General features: G+C 41.1%; 1 protein-coding gene across 6 annotated transcripts in view; it reads left to right on the top strand.

The window, feature by feature from the left end:
* Positions 1-443: 443 nt before the first annotated feature.
* Positions 444-23,247, top strand: part of LOC126210369 (zinc finger protein 583-like) — a 230,306-nt gene continuing 207,502 nt past the window's right edge. Inside the window, exons 1-4 of one of the 6 annotated variants that reach the window (XM_049939597.1) lie at positions 444-583; positions 10,353-10,415; positions 20,040-20,081; positions 20,211-20,237. Coding sequence is in view for 5 of the 6 variants with exons in the window: in XM_049939598.1 (XP_049795555.1) it covers positions 1,207-1,218; positions 10,353-10,415 (75 nt within the window). In the remaining variant the exon portion in view is untranslated. Of the gene's footprint in view, positions 584-1,135; positions 1,219-10,352; positions 10,416-20,039; positions 20,238-23,247 lie in introns of those variants that run through there. The other 5 variants (XM_049939595.1, XM_049939596.1, XM_049939594.1 and 2 more) reach the window with 5 other exon arrangements.

Genomic DNA, 23,247 nt, shown 5'->3' with positions numbered 1-23,247 from the left:
GTGGTGGAAGATTGCCTCTACCTCATCTGGGTAGGCTCTAGAATGCCAATAAAATGCAAGGAAAACTGGTACATTCTCACGAGGTGACAAATAAAGGTGTAAATTGAAAATTAAAGTTTAAATACCAAAGAGACGGCACACGTCAAATAACACAGTAAACACTAAAAAACATAGATGCGCAGCAGTACCAAACAACTTCAAATTCTACTTACAGAACATGTAAACATGAATCGAACATAAATATCAACCGAGCTGTAGACGGCAAGTCAACATTTAACAAGCTTTAAAACAAAAAAGGAATCATCGAAATAATTAATTGCGAGGGTGAGTGATTAAGTAAAGTTAAACCTCAGTTAGACTGTGGCTAAACTGACGCAAAATAAATATCCGTATATCGATTATTAGGACATTCTCGATTAACTGCAACTAATCGCGTGTAGCTACTACTCGTTTTAGTTCACAAACAAACGTGAAGCCGCAGACGAGCAACGAGTCGGAGGAGTGACTTGACGTTTGTGTAAGAGAAGTGATATGTTCAAAGAAAAATCGTAAACTGATCATAGGAACGTTCACGCTGGAAATGGTTAGTTTTATCGAAACGACAACCGTTGTATATCTTTATTTATTTTGCCCATATTATCTGGTATTGTACACTGTGCAAAGGTGAATAAAATTTTCTAATTTTGTGTTGGATAGTACATGATTTACAACACATTGCCACAGATTTACAAAATTAGCTTTACTCAGTAGTTCATTTGCTGCACGTAAACGCAACCAACACATTTACTATTCTAGGTATTCTTTTATGAAGTATAAACAGTAACAAAGTAAGTAATAGTATGTTTACAGTGTTGTTTATTGTCTTCGATAGACTTTATACTGTACTCGTGGGAATCTTATTGATCAGCTGAAGATCAATATTAAATTCTGCCTTATGGCAAAGTTGTGCATTAGTGCCTAACACTTGCAGGTTTGAATTTATTCTAATGTAATTTATGTGAATTTACAGTTTTTCTTTACTCTGCTTTTGTTGACAATATGCATATATTTCTTTTTTGAAAAAGAGTTTTGTGTTGTCGAAAATATATAAGCAAGGAGGGTTAAGATCTCCAGGTTTCTAGAAATGGGTTTTGCAGGTCTCTTCAGTTTTGTTTGCATTAATGATTGTCATGGCATTCTCCTGCATTCTAAAAGTCTTAAGGGCAGATGGAGAATTACGTAAGTATGCATAGATTGCACTTAACCAAGCAACAATTTCCCCGTTTTTATAGAAAGTGCTGTATATACATATAAAATGTAACATAACTCGGCATTGGAAAAAAATCATTGACTGATAGGGCCTAGGCGTATATCAATTGTACATTGATCTGTATGATGTTTGTAGGAAACCCCTAGCTTTGTTAACAAACTAAATAATGTAACTTATCTTGTATTAGCCCAGTTCTGTAAACTTCAGATATGTTAGGAGGATCATGTTTGTGTGATATTTAAGCTTCACAAAGGTTCTCCATTTATTTTATTTAATTACACATAATGTTGTTCGGGTTGCTGATTGTCTTCTGTAGCATAGTTGTTATTTCAATATATTTTGTTAATTCCAAGGTTCTGTAGCTGCTTGGGGTTTCACTGTGTCAAAACTAAACTATATTCAGAACACACGTACTTCTTAACTCTTTATGCTACAAGAGAGAAAACAAGAAGTTGTATTGCATAAGGCAGAATCTACAAAAAAATTTATAGCTAATGCAAACATGAATGCCGACAGCAAGCTTTTACAAGGAAATAAAATTGAGCCAGGCAGCACAGTGGTAGGCACACTGGGTTCGCATAAGAGAGGATGGAAATATGGAAGCGTCTGATCCCACCCGTCTGCTTTGACCCATAACGTCACAAATATGGCGGAAACGACCATAAACCACGATTCCGATATGGCGCATATAAAGTCGTTTCGTACACATTATAAACACGAAAACACATCGAAAAACAAACACACACACGTTCCACAAAAAGCCTAATGACACTAACGGGGCAAGCGCGGGAAATTGGGGGTTTTTGAGTGGGGGCAAACTAAATCTAAACTAATTTAGACACCCATCCCCATACAAAACCACGCAAAACGACGAAAAAAACCGACAACACAAAACTCCCCAGATTCCACTAGAAACAATATCATCTGGAACCGGACACTTCCCTTGACCTATATAGCTCAACAGCAGCTCCCGATCCCATAAATTAGGATCGAAAACTTCCCCTGACCTATGTAGCTCAACAGCAGCTCCCAATCCCATGAATTGGGATCGAACACTTCCCTTGACCTATATAACTCAACAGCAGCTCCTGATCCCATAAATTAGGATCGAACACTTCCCAAACAGCTGTAAAACTTTATCAGCTTCAACGCAGTATTTCGCATCATTTCTCGCAGATGCGCACTATTAATTTTACCCTTCATATTCATTCCTGAACAAAAACAACAACCGATTAATTTACTCAAATTACTACACGACCTACAGCAAACAACACTAAATTAACCTCAACACAAAGCCACTAAATCATTAACTCACTGAAACGAATTCCACTACAAACACAGCCAACACTCAAACAATGCTGTATAATGAGCAAGACCAAACTGAGCCCATTACACTACACAAACGAAAGCCCTGAACATACCACCAGAGGGCACAACAAACCACAACACGATGACATCTACAAACACGCCACACTCACAAACCAAACTCCATGTCATCATGACGTCACACACCACAACACCCTTACGTCACGTGTCAAAGGCGACGGGTGGGATTGGACGCTTCTGTCGACCCGAGAGGATAAGGGTTCAAATCCACATCTGGCTGTCCTGATTTAAGTTTTTATGATATCCCTAAATCACTCCATGCAAATGCCAATACGATTCCTTTTTGTAAAGGGTATGGCTGATTTCCTTCCATCTTCTCAAAATAGTCCGAGCTGTGCTCCATCTGTAATGACCTCAGTATTGACAAGATGTTAACCCTAATCTTGTGTCCTTCCTCCTTTACAGAGAAAAATAACATCAAGAGGAGTGTGTAAAATTTATTTAGCTTACATTAGCTGCATTCATACCACATCACATTTGAACTTACGTTCAGATTACTTCTCAACCTCACCAAAATCTCAGGCTATGCTATGTTTCAATTTCTCAGTATAATTTTCATTCCACAGAACACTATGTGGGGCCTATGATAGTGAGAAAACCTAGAAACAAACAGTTCGGCCTTTCTGTGAATGCTGTTATTGGGTACTGGATGACATAGCTCTGTTTGTAAACAGATGGAACTGTCTGAACTACTGTCAATGATTGGAAGATACTGTGAATGACTGTATTGAGTGAACTACCAAAGAGATAACAGAGGTATTTAAGTACTGTCCTCTCCATTAAGAGTCTCTCATCTCTCCACGGTTTACAGTAACACCATTATTCGTTGGCTTGACTTTGTGGCGAGTCAGGTTTGGACACCTGTCCAAGAGTGCTGGTACCAAGAACAATTCAGGGTACCAAACTAGTACCCCTTTCTGTCAAGTGTGAGGGGCTGTTTTCCACTGAAGCTGAACTATTGTGACAAACTTCACGTGCTAGGAAGTGTGCTGTTTAAGGGGAAAGCATGTGCAGATGGGTGGAAATCTGTTAATTGTTAGTAGTTTGAATGTACTGTGGTTAATGCTGCTCCTTTAGGAAATGGCAGTGAGGGATGTGAAGAATCACATAGTGCACCCAGTGTTTATGCATGGGGGAGGAGGGGGCATTCAACATGATGAAGAGACTGTTCAGAAGGCAATGAGGGAATGGGGTGCAATCAGTTGCAAATTGTGAAGCATGTTGCACGAATGATGTCTCTTGTTTGGGCTCCAAGGTCATTCTTGGATTATTCCAGCAAGTGGCAGATAAGATGAAGAAGACAAGGATTGCTCATGGGGTTTCCATTTAAGCTCATAATCTAAACCTTATTTTCAAGGCTGTTTGGGTTACTTCTTCTCTGTTCATGTCCTGCCCATCTTATTCTTCCCTGCTTAATTTTAACAACAATATCCTTCTGGTTACTAGTTGAGTTAAAGGCTTAAACCAGAGACTTTCAAGGTATTGTCACAAGTCATACTGTGCATACTGTGACTTTCTAGAGTTAGCCATAGGCTTGATAAATGTAGGATCCTCTTACACAGATGAGATGTATACTACACAGCAGAGGCTAATACGCAGGTGGATGACTGCTTGTGAAGTGCGTGCAAGGATTTTTCTAGTTGGGCGACTTTTACCCTGTCCAGATAACAACAGCTTTAGGAGACCCCAAAGTATTCATGTAAGATCCAAAGCTATATCCCCCACAGGTGAAATTATTAAAATCCTAACAGTCAACAACTGAAGCTTTCACAATGAAGTCCTAGAGTTTGAAGCAGTAGTAAAAAAGCAGTGGTACTCACATAATACAAGATACAGAAAATTGGCCAAAACCCAAAATTGACAGCAGTGATATGTTTGGTATAAGTCTTAAGTCTATGTCAAAAAGACCACCAGACTCATCCCTACATGTAACTGCGAATTTTAGGGAAAACCTCAGCTGCTCCCCAATTGTAATGACATTGTGGGAGGAGACTAATCGTCCAACAAATGATTCGAATGATTCAGTTTTGTAAGTGGTGGCCTAGTCCAAACAGCCAACAGAACAGTGCCAAGTGGCCCCTCTGAAAAGTACCTACAAGAAATAGTTCAGAAGGTCACTCTTTACAGTAGTGTGTTAGATAGCACTAATGGTAACAAACTGATGTGACCCTGATGATGTCCAAATTGAAACTGGTGTCAGTGACCCTGAGGCAGCTGTAGCTCAATTGCCACTGGAACAGTGGATAGGGATGCGGTAGTATCAGATCTGATGGAGGAATTTGATAAATTTACATCTGCGGCAGGAGCATTTAAAGGAACTGCTAAACAAATTTAGGAGAATAGTTGATCGAACATTGGGTGGATATATGTCTAGTAGAACAGTTCGTGATAGAAAGGACTCCCCACTTGTAAAGAAATAGTAACTATTTATTTATTCATTAACACACTGTAATCTGTCAGTCCCAGCATGAAGAGGAGCCTTCAGGGATGTGGACTGAGTCAAGTTAAAAACACTAACAGGCAGACGCCACCATTGCCAGCTGCTTCATTAAAGCGTACTAACTACAAATTATGACTAGCGCTAATCTACTCAGACATAATTATGGTAATTACTTCTGGGTGAATGGACATATGTTGACAATTTTTCAAAAATATACAATTCATGTATTTATAGAAATATTGTCCTTTTTAACATATACGCTTTATATCTGAGCCACTCTCTATGTCAAAAATGTAGAATATTAAGATAGCCCATGAAACATTACTAAATGCTTTCTCTGAAAACTACCTAGAACTGATAGTTCAGAACCCCACTCATGTTGGAAACATATTGGATCTAATGACAACAAATAGACCTGACCTCTTTGAGGATACCCACACTGAAACTGATATCAGTTGCCATGACACGGTTATAACGAGTGATTACCAAAGTACGAAGGACAACTAAAACACAGAGAGATGTAAATTATTGGTGAACTAGATTTAAAAAGCAGTAGTGCCATATCTCAATGAGGAGCTTGAAACTTTCAGCACAGGGCAGGAGTGTTTAGAGCAACTCTGGCTCAAGTTTAAAAGAGTGGTTGATCATGCCCTGGATAGATTTGTATCCAGTAGATTAGTTCATAATGGGAGGGAATCTCCATGGTATACAGTCATTGTAAAGAAAACCATAGGGCTATATATAGAGAAATGCTTAATGAAACACATTTGGCTGTCAAGAGAGCAATGTGTGATGCCTTCAATGACTATTGTAACATAATATTGTCTGCTGATATTTCACAGAACTCAAAGAAATTGTGGTCATATGTAAAGCACCAAAGATAGTGTCCACTCCCTAGTGAATGAGACAGGAACTGAAACTGAGGGCAGCAAAGCAAAAGCTGAAATTCTTAACTCTGCTTTCAAATGTTCCTTTACAAAGAAAAACTCAGGAGAATTGCTGCAATTTAATTCTGATACCACAGAAAAGATGAATGAAATTACCATTAGTGACAGTAATGTTACGCAACCAAAATGATTAAAATTAAACAAAGCTCCAGGCCCTGATGGAATCCCTGTTAGATTCTATACTGAATTTGTGGCTGAGTTAGCTGTCTTCTAACTATAATCTATTGTAGACACCTTAAACAAAAATCAGTGCCCAGTTTGTGGAAAAAAGCGCAGGTGTCACATGTCTGGAATAAGGGTAGTAGAAGTGATCCACAAAACTACCATCCAATATCCTTCACATTGATTTGTTCTGTGCTGAACTCAAACATAATGAGATATCTTGAAGAGAATGACCTCGTCAATGCCAGCCTGCATGGATACTGAAAAAATCAATCATGTGAAACTGAACTCTCACTGTCTCACAGGACATACTGAAAGCTTTGGATCAGTCATGTAGACACACTGTTTCTTGAGTTCCGAACATCATTTAACTCGGTACCACACATACACTTAATGTCAAAAGTGCAATCATATGGGTTATCAAGTGAAATTTATGTCTGGATTGAGGCCTTTTTGGTGGGGAGAATGCAGCATGTTATCTAGGATGGAGAATCATCATCAGATGTAGAAGTAACTTCAGATGTGCCCCAGGGAAGTGTAATGGGACCCTTGCTATTCATGTTGTATATTTATGATCTCACACACAATATTAATATTATCATCGGGTTTTTTGCAGATGATGCAATTACATATAATGAAGTATTGTCTGAGAAAAGCTGTACAAATATTCATTCAGATTTCAAAGTGGTGCAGAGATAGGCAACTTGTGTCAAGTGTTCATAAATGAAAAATTGTACACTTCCAAAAATGAAAAAGTGTAGTGCCTTATGACTATAATATCAATGAGTCACTGCTGGAATTGGACAACTCTTAGAAATATTAAAGATATTAAATGGGATGATCACATAGGCTGTCATGGGTAAAGCAGGTGCAAACTTTGGTTTCTTGGTAAGTTAATGGGGAAATGCAATCGGTCTGCAAAGGATATTGTTTACATCACTCATGCAACTGGTTCTACAGTACTGCTCAAGTGTGTGGGACACATACCAAATAGTAAAAGGGATTACTGAATGTTTACAGATAAGGGCAGCACAAATGGTCACAGGTTTGTTTGATCCATGGGAGAGTAGCACAGATATACTGAAGGAACTATACTGGAAGGTTCTCAAAGATAGATGTAAACTATCCCCTAGAAAGTGTAGTTACAGAGTTTCAAGAATGGGCCTTAAATGATGACTCTTCGAGCACACTATAACCTCCTACGTATTGCTCACATAGGGAGATTCTCGAAGATAGATGTAAACTATCCCCTAGAAAGTCTGTTAACAGGGTTTCAAGAATGTGTCTTAAATGATGACTCTGTGAATCACAACTACACACTTGTGTGTATTGCTCACATAGGGATCATGAGGATAAGTTTAGAGTAATTACTGCCCACACGGAGGCATTCAGACTGTCATTTTCCTCCACTCCATTTGTGAGTGGAACGGGAAGAAACCCTAATAACTGGTATAATGAGACGTACCCTTTGCCGTGTACTCCACATTGGTTGACAGTGTATAGATGTAGATCTGTACATTGCTTTATACTGGTGCCATTCTCTAATCCAAAAATTTAAAATTTTACAATTTTCTCTTATATTTCAGAGACTTTAGATTTAGCAACTAATTAGATTACTGTGATGCAGTTTTCTGGTGGTGGAAAACCTTTTTATCTCTACTTGTTTAGTTTTTAGTACTTGATAGTTTTTATTTACAGACTAAAAGACACCAATGTTCGATTTACTGGTTATCATTCCTTAATTCCAGTATGTAATTACAACATACTACAAGAAATTGAATTCAAAATCATGCAGTGTCAATTTAATTGGCAATGGTGCAGGAGTAAAGACGAGCACTCAACAAATAGAAGTGATGAGTCGTCGACAGACACACAGGAGGGGGGGAGGGGGGGGGGTAGATGGAGTAAGAGGTGGAGAGTGAGAGGAGGAGTCAAGGAGGGATGTCTGGTGATTTGGAGTGAAGGAGCAGGTGTGCGAGACAGGAATGCAGGAGGGAGGGAGGCGTGTGCACGGGGTAGTGATATGACACCAGGCACCAGAACCGCTTAGTTTGTGTGGCAGACGGTGGTGACGGCATAGAGTTGTGGACTGGGATGGGGTGACAGGACAGAGGAAGAGGAGACTATTGGGTAAAGTGCGTGAGTGCATTGGGTTACTGGAGATTGAGGCCAGAAGCATTATGGGAGCAAGGACAACTCCCACCTGCGTAGCTAAGAAAATATCCAGATAGCATGCATTGTGAAGCAGCCATTGAACTCGTGCAGTTGTGCTGAGTGGTGTGTACTTGCACTGGGTGGTCAGCTCCTTTCTTGGCATCGTGATAGTGGCTATTCTTTTTGTGGACAGCTGTTTTGTGATCACACTCATATAAAATACTGTGCAGAAATTGCAACATAGCTTATATATGACATGACTGCTTTCACAGGTGGGCTTGCTGTTGCTGGGATTGGACAGAAGCTTCTGAAATGTGCTTCTACAGAAGAATTCTGAGGACTACATGGGTAGATTATGTAACTTATGAGGAAGTAATGAGTAGATTTAGGGAGAAACAAATTTGTGGTGTAACTGGACTAAAAGGTAGGATCGGTTGATAGAACACATTCGGGGACATCAAGGAATCATCAGTTTAGTATTGGAGAGAAGTGTGCGGGGGAGGGCTTAGCAGGAGGGGGGGGGGGGGGGGAGATTGCAGAAGGAGACCAAGAGATTAGCACAGTAAGCAGGATCTGGTGGGTGGTGGTTGTAGTAGTCATTGAGAGATATGAAGGAGAGATGCATCGAATCAGTCTTTGGACTGAGGACCACAACAACATTTTATATTTTCAAAAATTGTTTATTTTCCTTTATACTTACTGTTGCTTTAAAAAGTTTTGATGTACTCTCTCTAGCTGCAGTTGTTTTAATGTTTTGTTTATTTATTTATTTTTGGGTGCTGGTGCTGGGTGGGGAAGGGGGGTGTTTGTGAGATCAAAGTATTCCTTTTGTGAGAGGGACTGAAATGTTTATATGAACATACCCAATGATTTTTATTATATATTTTAAGTTACAAGAAATAAAATAAGTTATTTTGATAAGTTGCAAAGCTCCAGTAGTAGACTTCAGAATTCCTATTTCTTTTGATGTCTTATAGAGCCAGTGTGTATTCTAAAATAACTATTGGTTAGTGACTCTGAACTGACTGTTTCTTCGTATAATTGGTATTCAAGTGAGTTTTGTGGGAAAAGGAGTTGTGTTACACTTCGGAAGCTAGCACTTAAAGGAAGGTGGAAATTGTCCTCAAGCACATACAACAACGAAGGGGTGAGCAACGGAAATTATGGAAACTAAAATGAGACTGACTGTTGTCAGGACTAGAGAAAGAGACTCATTCAGACAGCATGTTTTGAAGACCCCTTCATTCAGTAGAATCCACAATAATGTAAATGAGGTAAATATAAATTCCTATACTATGCTTCTTTGAAGAACCACTAATAACTGTAATTAAAGATAGACACCTTTCGTTATCAGTTAGAAGAATTTTCTAATATCCTCTTTACATTTATACATATTTAGCCTAGTGTTTTGCATTATTAATAATTGTTTCTCAGCAAATACTAGATCCCTCATTGTTTCTGTTGAACAGAAGACATTTAATGCTGTATCATGAAATATTAAATCCAGTGAACATTCTTTAATACAATTCTAAAAGTGCTTCGCAGATCAGTAGTTTGGGTCTTGAAACAATTTGTGGAATGAATAGCTAACAAGATATTCATTTCATTTGGTTTTGAATTTCTGAAAGATTGGACACTCATGTTTTACATCTAAGGGCAACTTATTTTTTTTAAAAAAACTCTAGATTCTTGCAAACAGAAAATAATCAGAGATAAGTTAAGCATAGTCTCCTAGTGACTGGACACACACACACACACACACACACACACACACAGAGAGAGAGAGAGAGAGAGAGAGAGAGAGAGAGAGAGAGAGAAGGTTTCAAAGACTTGCTTACTTCAAACTTTCACCCAATACCTTTTAACTGATTGGTCAAACAAAATAAAGAAAAGCACCCCTTCAAACACATGCTGGAATTCTCCAGCACACAGATCTAGAACTGTCCATTATGGTGCATGGTTCACCCTTAGGTGTTCTTTGTAGCTGCAATTCACTTATGTTTTTCTTTTTCAGAAGATGGCATCAGTAAAACATATAAGTTCTGTTCATGATGCTACTGTCATCAAACAAGAGCCAGTAAGTAATGTTAAAATAAACATTTTTATGTTGTTTGTTATCATTCAGGCAATAAGTAAAAAATGAACCAATAACTATTTATGAAGATAGGAAAAAGAATAGGTCTCACTAAAATGCTTTATCTTTCAGTGCAGTCACATAAAATTTCAAACAGATCTTCAGATCTTTTATTGTTCATATCTGTTTTGGCTCCTATGCGCCAGCTCCAGTGGGCCAGACTTTTTTTTTATTTTAAACGTAGTACATGTTTGACTGTTATTTTAGATGTAAAAGCAGTAATATGTGTATCTGCTGTACTGAAGACTTGGTTTTTCCAAAGTGGCATGTTGTACATTTTGTGACTTGTCAGGAGATTTTGTTTTCTGCCACATTGCACTTTCCCGGTGTGTTGTTTGGAGAAAGTTTGCAACTCATATCGCAATTTCTGTGGTGTCTTGTTTCAACAGTTACTAGCAGCAAAATGAATTATAATTTTGTTGGGTTAATCTGTGAACTGGTTCTTTGTCTTGATATGTTTCTTCATAATTTCAAACCCCAAAAATCTTTGGCAGACAGAAGTGTCAGAGCTCTTTTGTTTTTGTGGTTGATGTTATTCAGGTGTTTTACTAGTGTAAATGCACTAGCAGTTTATTTACTTATGGTAAATTAATTCCATAGATCCATATATGCAGGCATGTTGCATGTATGTGGAACAAGTCAATACATACAACATATATGGTGCTAAAAATATTTCAAATAATAAAAGATATGGCATTACCCCTTGAAACAAGAAAACAGGTCCAAGGAACATAGGGTTAGAAATGCGTACCTTGTGAGATCTGAACATTACTTCATAGGAGGAGCTCAATTTGATAACCATTCAAGACATTGCATCCCTTGGCCTTTCAGAAATGAAATTATACTTCCTTTGAAGCTAACACTATTGTTGTATGTGCTGGCATATATTGAATGAGTGATCTTGTTGTGATTTGATGGCATTGATTGGTATTATGTAGACAAAGTGTCTCCATAACCAGAAGTGTAGAGCAATGATGTCTGGAAGTGAGGAGGCTGATATGTGGGGCCTGTCTGAGAAATCAAGTACTCCTTAATGTAAGAGCCTGCTGCAAGAATGTGCCATACACCATCATGCGTGAACATTATTTGCAGTCTTTGTTGAGCTGGCACATTTTTGACCATTGTAGGCAAATATGTTACTGAGAAAATCCTGAAAATGAGCCTGTCTAATCCTCGTGGTAGCCTGCACGGCACTATTCATCCATCAGGAATTCCTGCTTTTGCATTGGTTGAATAGGGGTGCTGATGCTGCAGTTGGATGGGGACTTTCATCAGCTCACACAAGCTGATTATAAAATTAAAAGCGCCACCTCTTGTGAACCTCACTTTGTCAGTAAATAAAATTTTACAAGAGAATCTTCTGAACTCTTCTGCCATCATAGAATTTCTTCTTACTTATATAGGATTTCCAAGTTAGTGCTGAAGCAGCAAGATGCAATTCTCAAGAAAGATTTCTGAGCTCTGCTAAATGCAAATCATTTCGAGTATAGTAACATATTTGCTGCTTGGTGAGCGTATAGCATAAAAATCTTGTGACAGTTAGGTCTGTGGTTTGAAATTTACTGGTAGAAACTTTTTTACTTTTATTTGAATTCCGTATTAATTCACAAATGTAAATGTTACTTAACAAGTATTTGAACATGATTTTTTAATTAAAATTACTTCTATTTTTTTATTATTCACATTAAAATGTGAGTACCCACAAAAAATTAAAATTTGGTATAAAATATAAAACAGCAAATAGGAAAAATACTGTTTCTTTATCCAGAAATTGAATTGTGTTATTGATGTGCAAATTGATTTTCATTCAGTAAAAAGGCATTTCGCATTTATGTATTAACTTTTAATTTAATTCCTTACCATTATTAATGAAAAGTAAAAGTTGTTATTTTTATTAAAAACTGTATGTCAGTATTAGTTGATTATCATTTCCATTTGTTAATGAATTTGGAATCAAAAATACGTAAAAAAATATGCAACTAATGACATTTGAATGAGCCCTTAGATTACAATCCAATTGCACTGTGCAATGAGCTGCTGAGGAATTCATTAATAAATTATAAATATTTTATACTAAAGAGTTCTTGCAAATGTTCTAATCATAAATGACAATTCTGTGGAGTTTGAGTTTTTTTTAAAAAAAGAATTGCATCATATTGACTTAGGAAATTGATTTTCAGGTACTGACTTTCACATATTGCAAGTATCAGGAGCATGGGACAGAGTAGAGCACTCTTGTTATAGGTATACAGTGGGTCTTCATCACACTTGTGAGTGCCATCGACAGAACCGTAGTCTGCGTAGTTGTCCTGTGGCCTTAGGGTCTGCAGGCACTGAAGATGGTGTGGACGTAGAAAATGTTCGTGAATTACTGCCCAGACAAGAGTATGAACCAGGCTTCCACTAATTGTTTCTGACTGGTTTCAGGATTTTCGTCCACCAATTGTAACACTCACTCCTCCCTCTTGGAAGTGCTGACTGAGTGAGCACTTCCACTATCTTCCATTTTGGATGCTGGAAAACCTGTTGCCCTAAGACAATGGAAACATTAGCCAAACAGCTTATCATGTCTTACTCTGTAACATGTATATTTTTCAGAATATAGTGCACTGGATCAGAGGCTGCTTCCATTTGCCAAATCATAGCAGAGAATCATATTCGCCATATCACTTGTGTAATAGCTGTCTTCATTGCTTGGAAGTGGTGGAAAACAGGGAAAAAGGAACCATTACCATTTGCCTTACAAACAGCGGAATAACAGTGAACACAGAAGTGAAGTAATCTATGTAAGTAAGATGACAACACAATACACAACCGAAGTTGTGAGTAATTTACTGGATAATAAGATTAATGTCACTGAAACTACAGTACAACACAATTCGAGCAGCACAACTGACTGCAGACTATCTAATGCTCACACTAATGTGTACCTGTACTACTGAGATACAGAAATACATCAAAACACTCTCTTGACACTGTGGGTGGAGCACCAAGCAATGACTGTACTCATATCCACAATCAAACATCTTTCAAATCCTCTTACGAACAAGCCTTAGAAAGTCGGGCTATGCTTTTCTGGAACCATGTTTATTGGACCTGTTTTCTGGTTTGTTTGATGACTGTTACATTCCTTAATACATTTAACGCTGACAGTGTAATTCAGTACAACACCATAAGTAGCTTCGTATGCATAGACAGTAGGTTGACGGTACACTGTGAGTGAAGAAAGGCTCGAGCAACTCACAACACCGGTGTGAATGGACAGCTGTAGTTTGACCCAGCCTCTGAGAGGCTGGTGTGGGTATTGCGGAGTAGCCCACTGATTCCCTTTACTACAGAGGTGGGAGTGGAGGGTGGCGGGGGGGTGGGGGGTGGGGGAAGCGCGAAGCAGTCTGGTTATAACTGCGACAGGCAAAGGATGCGGTGTCATTGCTACCGGACAACATTCAGAATTGCTGTGGGCATTCTTCTCGATGTGGCACATCAGTGTATACAGTATATATTGTGAAGGCTACATGTTCTTGGATGTATACTGCAAATGATTCTCACAGGTTTTCTCTATGTTGTGAAGATTTTCTTCAAAATTGTCATTTTGCCACAGAAACTTATGCCAAAACACATCGGAGAATGCAACTGGCCAAAACATGCTGTTTTAGAGATCATAATATTACCAAGATGTGATGTAATTCATAGAGCAATGTTGCTAATGATAATTTTTAAGAGCCAATCATTACCTTTGTTCATGCTTTTTGACTGACACAATTGTGATTATGTTAATTAGTTGCTGTTCTATGCCTTTTAAATCTTACAGATTGTTACTATATGAACTGCTGACACGTTATAATTGTTATGTCACCCTACTGTCATTTATGGTACCTGGATAGAGAACTATGGTCTAGGAGCATTTCCAAGGTTCTGTCAGTTGCATCATCAGCAGTAATATTGCAGCTAGGCAAAAATTTTGATCAGTCCACAAGCGAATTTGGACTACACACATCAAAAAATGTTTTGCATCACCCCAGTTTCCAGAACTTCTGAAGACAGGCGTTGACTGTGGATATTGAATCACACACAGCCCCTTTGACTGTTCAGAGATGTCACTAAACCTGCCCAAAGATGTAAACAACCATGCACGAGCAGCACCTATTAGACAGAAGAGGTCCGACAGCCGAGCAGTTCCAGGCATTCCACCAGGAAGGAGGTACACGGCTCGTGTTGTTTGTAGTTCAACCGTGCCTAGACGGTCAATACCGCAGTTTGATCATGTCCACATTGTTACTTTGTACCAGGAAGAGCTCTCAACAAGGTAAGTGCCCAGGCGTCTTGGTGTGAACCAAAGGGATATTGTGTGGGCATTGAGGAGATACAGAGAGAGACAGGAACTGTCGCTGACATGCCTCGCCCAGGCCGCCCGAGGGCTACTACTGCAGTGGATGACCACTGTCTGTGGATTATGGCTCGGAGGAACCCTGACAGCAACACCACCGTGTTGAATAATGCTTTTCGTGCAGCCACAGGACGTCGTGTTACGACTCAAACTGTGTGCAATAGGCTGCATAATGCGCAAATTCACTCCCGACATCCGTGGCAGGGTCCTTCTTTGCAACCACGACACCTTGCAGTATGGTACAGATGGGCCCAACAACATGCCGAATGGACCGCTCAGGATTGGCATAGCGTTCTCTTCACTGATGAGTGACACATATGCCTTCAACCAGACAATCATCAGAGGCATGTTTGCATGTTTGGAGGCAACCTGGGCAGGGTGAACGCCTTAGACACACTGTCCAGTGAGTGTAGCAAGGTGGATGTTCCCTGCTGTTTTGGCATTGTGTGGGACCAATATACACCACTGTTGATCATGGAGGACACCATAACGGCTGTACGATATGTGAATGCCATCCTCCGATCGATAGTGCAACCATATTGGTGAAGAATTCTTCTTCACGTACGACAATTCGTGTCCGCATCATGCACATTTTGTGAATGACTTACATCAGGATAACGACATCACTCGACTAGAGTGGCCAGCATGTCTCCAGACATGAACTCTATTGAACATGCCAGGGATAGATTGAAAAGCACTGTTTATGGAAGACCTGATCCACCAACCACTCTGAGGGATCTAAGCTGAATCGCCATTGAGAAGTGGGATGATCTGGACCAACAGTGCCTTGATGAACTTATGGATAGTATACCACGATGAATACAGGCATGCATCAATGCGAGAGGATGTGCTACTGGGTATTAGAGGCACCGGTGTCTACAGCAATCTGGACCACCACCTCTGAAGGTCTTGCTGTACAGCAGTACAACACACAGTGTGTGGTTTTCATGAGCAATAAAAAGGGTGGAAATGATGTTTATGTTGATCTCTATTCCAATTTTCTGTACAGGTTCCAAAACTCTCAAAACTGAGGTGCTGCAAAACTTTGTTTAATGTGTGTATTTATTTATTTCTGTGAATAAACTTCATCACTGACAGCAACATAATTGGATGTAAGATCAGAAGTAACAGGCTTACCAGATCAGTATGAGATAGTGATACTTTATTGGATGTTCCCTGCATAACCAAAATAAATATTTCCATCACATAAGCTAAGAATTTTTGTGGTTTTGTCCCTGAAAATTATAACTCAAAATTATCATTAACTTATTAAAATAAAATTGTGAATGTAGTTGTACAGTGCGTAATCTGGAGGAAAATCACAGGTATTTGCAACAATATTTCCGAATTCCGTTATCTGTCATGTTGCACACATACCTTTGTTGATAAAATAGACCACATGTATTCATAAGTTCTGTTTATCTTCTTGAAGATGCAAAATTTAATACCCTGTTTAGGGAAATAGGCTGTCACATTTACAGTATGTTTGACAGTGACACTGAGTGGCAACATAAATGCTGGCAAGTGTTGCACTACTTCATATGTTGACTACTTAGAAACATATTTCACTCTACGCTGTGAAGCAGGTGGCTCTAAATATGTCGATATCAGATTCTGTTTAAGGAGTACACTTACATCAATATTCTGCAAAACACTGTGAAGTGCATGGGAGACTGTACTTCCCGTTGTACCAGTTATTAGGGCTTCTTCCCATTCCATTCACATATGAAGCATGAGAAGAATGATTGCTGAAATGCCTCTGTACATGCTATAATTTGTCTAATCTTGTCCAGTGTTGTCCCATTGTTTGTTCTGCCTGTGCTTATGAGAGTTTTAGTCTGCCATTGTTTTTTAGACGGGTGGCCTCTTTTTCTCTATGTTTTGTCCGGTCTTTTATTTTGTTGTGTTTCCCATTTTCTTTCTTCTTCTTCTTCTTCTTCTTCTTCTTCTTCTTCTTCCGCTGATGTTGCCCCCTTTGTGTCGTGATCATGGTGTGGTGTGGATATCGCCAAGTGTCTGTGGCAGTGCTGGTGCCCCACAGCATGTAGTGTTACTGAGGTGCCCCTGCTCTCACCATTTCTCACCACCACCTCTTGTTCTCTCCTCTTCCTTCTGCCCTGATGTTGATGTTACCTCTTTGTTTGTCCATTTCTCCCTTCCTCTTGACTGGAATGTGCTGTGCTGTTCGTGTTGTTCCTCCCTCGGTTTCTACCAACTTAGATCACGGAACCGATGACATCGTTGTTTGGTCCGCTCCCCCCATCTGCCAACCAACCTACCATCAATATCTGCTGTTACTTTTGTTTGGTATGAGTCCCATACTCATGAGCAATATTCTAGGATGTGTCACATGTGTGTTTTCTAAACAATCTACTTTGTAGACTGATTTCATTTCCGTAACACTCTACCAGTGAAGCGTTTTCTTCCGCCTGCTCATTTATGAATGAGGCTATGTGATTGGCCCAGTTCACATCCCTACAAATTGTTACACCAAAGTGTTAGTGTGGTTTGGCCAGTTCCTACTCTGAATCACTGAGAGTGTATTCAAAGAATAAATACTACATGTTTTCAGTTTGTGAAGTGCACAATTTTAAACTTCTGAACCTTTGCAGGAAGTTGCTAATCTGTGAACTGTTTTGAAATCTTATCCAGGTGTCACTGAATATTTGTGCAACTTTTCTCACCAGTACTTCATTACAGATAACTGCATCATCTCCTAAAATTCCAAGAATGTCTTATCAGCTATGCAACATGAACAGCAAGGTCTCACACCACTTCTCTGGGGCATATTTGAAGTTATTGCTGCATCTGTTGTCAGCTCTCCGTCCAAGATAACGTGCTGTTTCCTTACTACCAAGAAATTCTCACAGGTCACAAATGTCACTTGATACCTCATACAATTATGTGGCAGCGAGTCAAATACTTTGTAAGCCAAGAAATATGCCGTCCACATAACTGCCATGATCCATGGCTTTCAGGATGTCATGTGAGAAAAGTGTTAGTTGGGGTTCTCGTAATCTACACTTTTAGAATCCATGCTGGTTGAGGTGATGCTGGTTGAGGTGGAGAGACTCACTTTGTTTGAGATAGTCCATTGCATACAACTTCAAATATGTCATAAGATTGTACAAGAAATGGATGTCTGATATTTGAAAATAGTTTTCTTGTATCACTTCTGCTGCCCTTCTGAGCTTTTCTCCACCCAGTAGGCATGGCTGTTCATTTGAAAGATCTATATTGTATCATTGTTAGAACAGGGGCCCACTCAGCTACAACTTCAGTACAGTATCTGATACAGTACCGTTGGGCTCTGGAGCTTTGTTCAGTTTCAGCTAGTACAGCTGTTTCTCAATGCTCAATGGCACTAATACTAATGTCTATTTCTCTCACATTGTAATGGGACAGACCGAGCGAGGTGGCGCAGTGGTTAGCACACTGGACTCGCATTCGGGAGGACGACGGTTCAATCCCGTCTCCAACCATCCTGATTTAGGTTTTCTGTGATTTCCCTAAATCGCTTCAGGCAAATGCCGGGATGGTTCCTTTGAAAGGGCACGGCCGATTTCCTTCCCCATCCTTCCCTAACCCGAGCTTGTGCTCCATCTCTAATGACCTCGTTGTCGACGGGACGTTAAACAACACTAACCATAGTAATGGGACAGAATTAAATGGGTGCAACATTCATGGATTTTCCTTTGTAAAGAAGCATTTTAAAACAGAGTTGAGAATTTCTGCCTTTGCTTTGCTACCCTCAATATCAGTTCCTATCTCATCTATGATGTCTGGACACTAACTTCAGTACCACTAACAGCCTTTGCATAGGACATTAATTTCTTTGGGTTTCATGAGAGATCTTTTAATAATGTTTTGCTGTGGTGGTCACTGATGGCTTTACACATTGCCCTCTTGGCAGCCAAACATGTTTCATACACCAGCTCTGTACCTATACTTTGTTTTACATATGCTATGCAGTAGTGTATGTTTCCTAAGAAATTTCTCTACAGTAACTGTGTACCATGGGCAGTCGCTCCCACCACCAACTGTTGTACTAGGTACAGATTTTCAAATGGATGGTTAACCATTCTTTTACACTTGAGCCATAGTTCCTTCACCTGGCCTTGCTCAGCCAGACACTGTGACTGAGCGGTTCTAAGCGCTTCAGTCCGGAACTGTGCAGCTGCTGTGGTCGCAGGTTCGAATCCTGCCTCGGGCATGGATGTGTGTGATGTCCTTAGGTTAGTTAGGTTTAAGTAGTTCTAAGTCTAGGGGACTGATGGCCTCAGATATTAAGTCCCGTAGTGCTTAGAGCCATTTGAACCATTTTTTTGCCGAGAGAGGGAGCAGCATCACAGCCCATTCGCACAAGACATGCAGTGGCAAATGAAGGCCTTATGGTGGGGGGGAGTCCTATTGCATACAATCCCAAATTGCAGCTGTTGTGTGTCTAAGGCACTGTGTCCTGTGTGACCTTCGTGAATGACATCCTGTGATCCGTAGCCATACCCTTTCTGCACACCACCACAGATGCCATTTTTGAGCAAGACAGTGCACGGTCACATGTTGCTGCACAACACGTACTGGCCTGCCAGGTCACCAAATGAAAATATGTGGGATATGAAGAAAAGATGGGTGCAGTGCTGTGACTGATTTGGATTCAACTTGTAAAAATCTATAAAGATCAGCTATCAAAGTAAAAATAGTTTCTCAATTTTTCATTGGCCTGGGTAATTATTATCCTCATGTTGTTGAATTAAATTTGTGAAGTCACATTTTAGTTATTATTCTAAGAGTACCCAATCATTCCTGCAATGTGGCGATGTATTTGTATTGTATTAAGAAAAGATCACCTGCAAAAATATTCTACATAAAGAGCAAACTGGATGGACAGGGTAAGCGACAGCCCTCCACCAACTGCATTTCTCTGGCAATGTACCCCATTTGAGAACCTCTGATAGCAGAGTTCAGAAATCACAGGTGGAAAAATTGGTGATAATGGAAGCAGAATCAGGGTGGGAAGTGTGCTCAGATACCTTAATGGATAAGGCATCTGCTCATGATAGCTTAGAAGGCGCAGAGTTTCTGTTGTCACATTGTAATCATTTATATTCTGTAGACTGGTTCCATAAGCACTGCTTGTACTTAGTGTTGTACCTGTACTTAAATAATTTGCTTTCATTCAGGTTGAGGCTGACCCACTTGCATCCCCAAAGCAAGAGATGTAGAGCGCTTGCCCGTGAAAGGCAAAGGTCCCGAGTTCGAGTCTCGGTCGGGCACACAGTTTTAATCTGCCAGGAAGTTTCATATCAGCGCACACTCCGCTGCAGAGTGAAAATCTCATTCAAGAGATGTATTACATATCTGTTAAGGAAGAAACTCCAGTAAGTACTAAAATTCACCTGTCTTCAGAGTGTTCAAAAAGTAATTTGGCTCTGCACAGAAACAAATTGTCTTCTTGAGTGCTGGGTGATTCTGTCCTGTGCCCCAAAGGGGTGGGTGGCTGCTTCATTTTAAAGTTGTTTGCTGAGCTGCACACTTCGAGCATTCTCATTGCTATCTCTTTACAACATAACACTCCACTGCAGTCTTCGCACACCTTAGGTGGAGGGGAAGCTCATCATAACCAAACACATGTGGTCTTGTTCAAAATAAACCCATGGAAAACCCAGGATGGAATAAAAAGAATCTATGAAAATGGTAAATGGCTACTCACATACTGAAGATGTTGAATCACAGGCAGACACAACAAAGAGACCCCCCAGGGGATCCACAACTCTTTTGTGGATACGTGCGTAGCGAGCACTGGACCCCGAGCTGATGTGGCCTTCCTTCCTTTCCGGGCTGCATACCTTCCCTTTCCGCATCCTTCCCCATCCCCCATCTTCGCTCTCCCCCCCCCCCCCCCCCCCACCTCTGGCTCTTTCCTTCCCTTTCTCCCCCTCTGTGGGTATGGTTTGTGCCTACGTCCGGAGACGGACGCTTGTAAATGTACCACATTCTTCACCTTCCTTGCTTGTAAGTCTTCATCCTTCCTTTGTCCTTCTCTTTTCCTTACCTCTTCTCTCTACCCTTTTCTCCGCTGCGGCGTTTGAGACCTCTCTTCTTTCCTTTCCCTTTCTCTTTCTTCCTCCCTGTGCGTGTCTGAAGGCCGACCCACGCACTTCCATGCGTAGCCGGTGACGGGGTAACGCATAATTCCCCGCCCCGGGTAGACAGGTAGGACACGTACGTACCCCCTGGTAACGGCCAGGCCCAGGGAGGGGTGATTACCCGAGCTGATACCTTCCGAAAGTGCCGATTGGTCCCTCCGTCCGTTTGTCGGGAGGTGTGACCTGAGGTGTGAACAATCACCTAAGGCGAGAATGCCCTCAGAAAGGGCCCCCACAAGGGAGGAGCGCACCATCGGAGACGCTGGTAATCATGGGGGATTCTTCCGCAATGGTTTCCTCACCTTCCACTATGTCTGCTCACAAACGTAAGTTCACTGAGTCTCAACCACAGTCAGTTCTTCCATCGTTGCCACAGTTCCTTGTTGTTTCTCGGTCTGACGAAGGTCACGACTTCTCCACGCTCAACCCTTTCATTATTCAGAAAGGTGTCGACGCAATTGCAGGTCCTGTAAAGTCTTGTTCCAGATTACGGAATGGCACCCTGTTGTTAGAAACAGTCAGTGCCCTCCAGGCACAAATATTGCTGCGTACCTCACTACTACATACTTTCCCTGTCCGGGTGGAACCGCACCGTACCTTAAATTCCTCGCGTGGAGTAGTTTATACACGCTCCCTCGATGGACTGTCTGACGAAGAAATTCAGCACTACCTGTCTGACCAGGGCGTAACGGCTGTTCATGGGTTATGAAAAGGGTTGACACAAACATCATTCCAACCCGCACTGTCTTCTTGACATTTGACAAAGTTCAACTCCCATCGAAAATCAAAGCAGGCTATGAGATAATTTCCGTTCGCCCTTACGTCCCAAACCCTACGCGTTGCTATCGGTGTCAGCGGTTCAATCACACCAGCCAGTCCTGTTCCAATCCGGCCAAATGTGTTACGTGTGGCAGGGATGCCCATGAGGGTGCTTGTCCACTTCCATCCCCTCGCTGCGTCAATTGTATGGGTGACCACGCTGCTTCCTCTAGCGATTGTCCCATTTTTAAGGACGAAAAGCTCATCCAGGAAATTAGAGTAAAGGAAAAGGTGTCGACCTTTGCTGCTCGGAAGTTGTTCGCCAGTCGAAAGCCCACCGTGCCTCAGAAATGAAAATACAGCACTGTCCTTGCTTCTCCTCGGCCAACAAAGGAGGTGGCCACGCAGACTTGCGACCTCACCTTTAGTGCCACGGTCGTCAGATCGGCCAGCGCAAAGATCGCCCGTTCAACCTCACCACTTTCGCCTGCCCACTCTCTGGCTCACCCTTCGTCGAGTTCTGCTAAATCTCGAGCCCAAAAGTCAGACACTACGACTTCGAAAAAAGAGCATACTCGTGAAGAGTTTTTACGTACGGCAACTTCCCAACCATCGGTTCCTCCTTCCTCTAAACATCATACTTCCAAGAAGGCTACAAAGAAACCCAGTTCCTCTCCTTCTCCACCAAGGCGTGTCCCATCTACAGCACCACCTGGCGGAAATCGCCCTCGGCCGTCTTCTGTGTCGCCGAGGCGCACTGCTGGCGGCCGATCAACCGGCCGGTCGCTGGTGGCAGGAGCTGCTCCTGACCAACCTATGGATCAGGATCTTCTGCCTTCGGCTGAATGCCATTCCATGCTGTTGGTCGCAAGCTCAGAGCAGTCGTTGAGTTGACAGAAACCTTGGTCACATTCCTCCATTTTCTGTTGACCCTATGTCCATTATCCACTGGAATATCCGCGGTATTCGAGCCAATCGGTATGAATTGTCGATCCTCTTACAATCCTACTCGCCGGTCATCTTCTGTCTTCAGGAAACAAAGCTGCGTCCCCATGACCGCTTTGTTCTCCCTCATTTTCAGTCCGTCCGATATGATCTCCCCTCTGTTGAAGGCACTCCAGCACATGGAGGACTCATGATTCTTCTCCATGAAACTCTACATTATCATCCAATCCATTTAAACACTTCCTTCCAAGCTGTCGCCGTCCGTCTTTCCCTTTCCGGATACACGTTCTCTCTTTGTACTGTATACATTCCATCGTCCACACCAATGGCACGAGCTGATCTCCTTCATCCTCTTGGTCAGCTTCCACCCCCATATTTGCTGGTTGGGGACTTCAATGCCCACCACCCGCTTTGGGGATCTCCACATCATTGTCCACGTGGCTCACTATTGCTAGACGTCTTCCACCAAGCAGATCTAGTTTGCCTCAACACTGGGGTCCCTACATTTTTGTCTGCCTCCACGACAAATTTATCTCAT

This window comes from Schistocerca nitens, chromosome 10, assembly GCF_023898315.1.
Source record: "Schistocerca nitens isolate TAMUIC-IGC-003100 chromosome 10, iqSchNite1.1, whole genome shotgun sequence".
Lineage (NCBI taxonomy): Eukaryota > Metazoa > Arthropoda > Insecta > Orthoptera > Acrididae > Schistocerca > Schistocerca nitens.
Note: the sequence above shows the minus strand (reverse complement) of the source record. Positions and strands in the feature narration are given on the sequence as shown.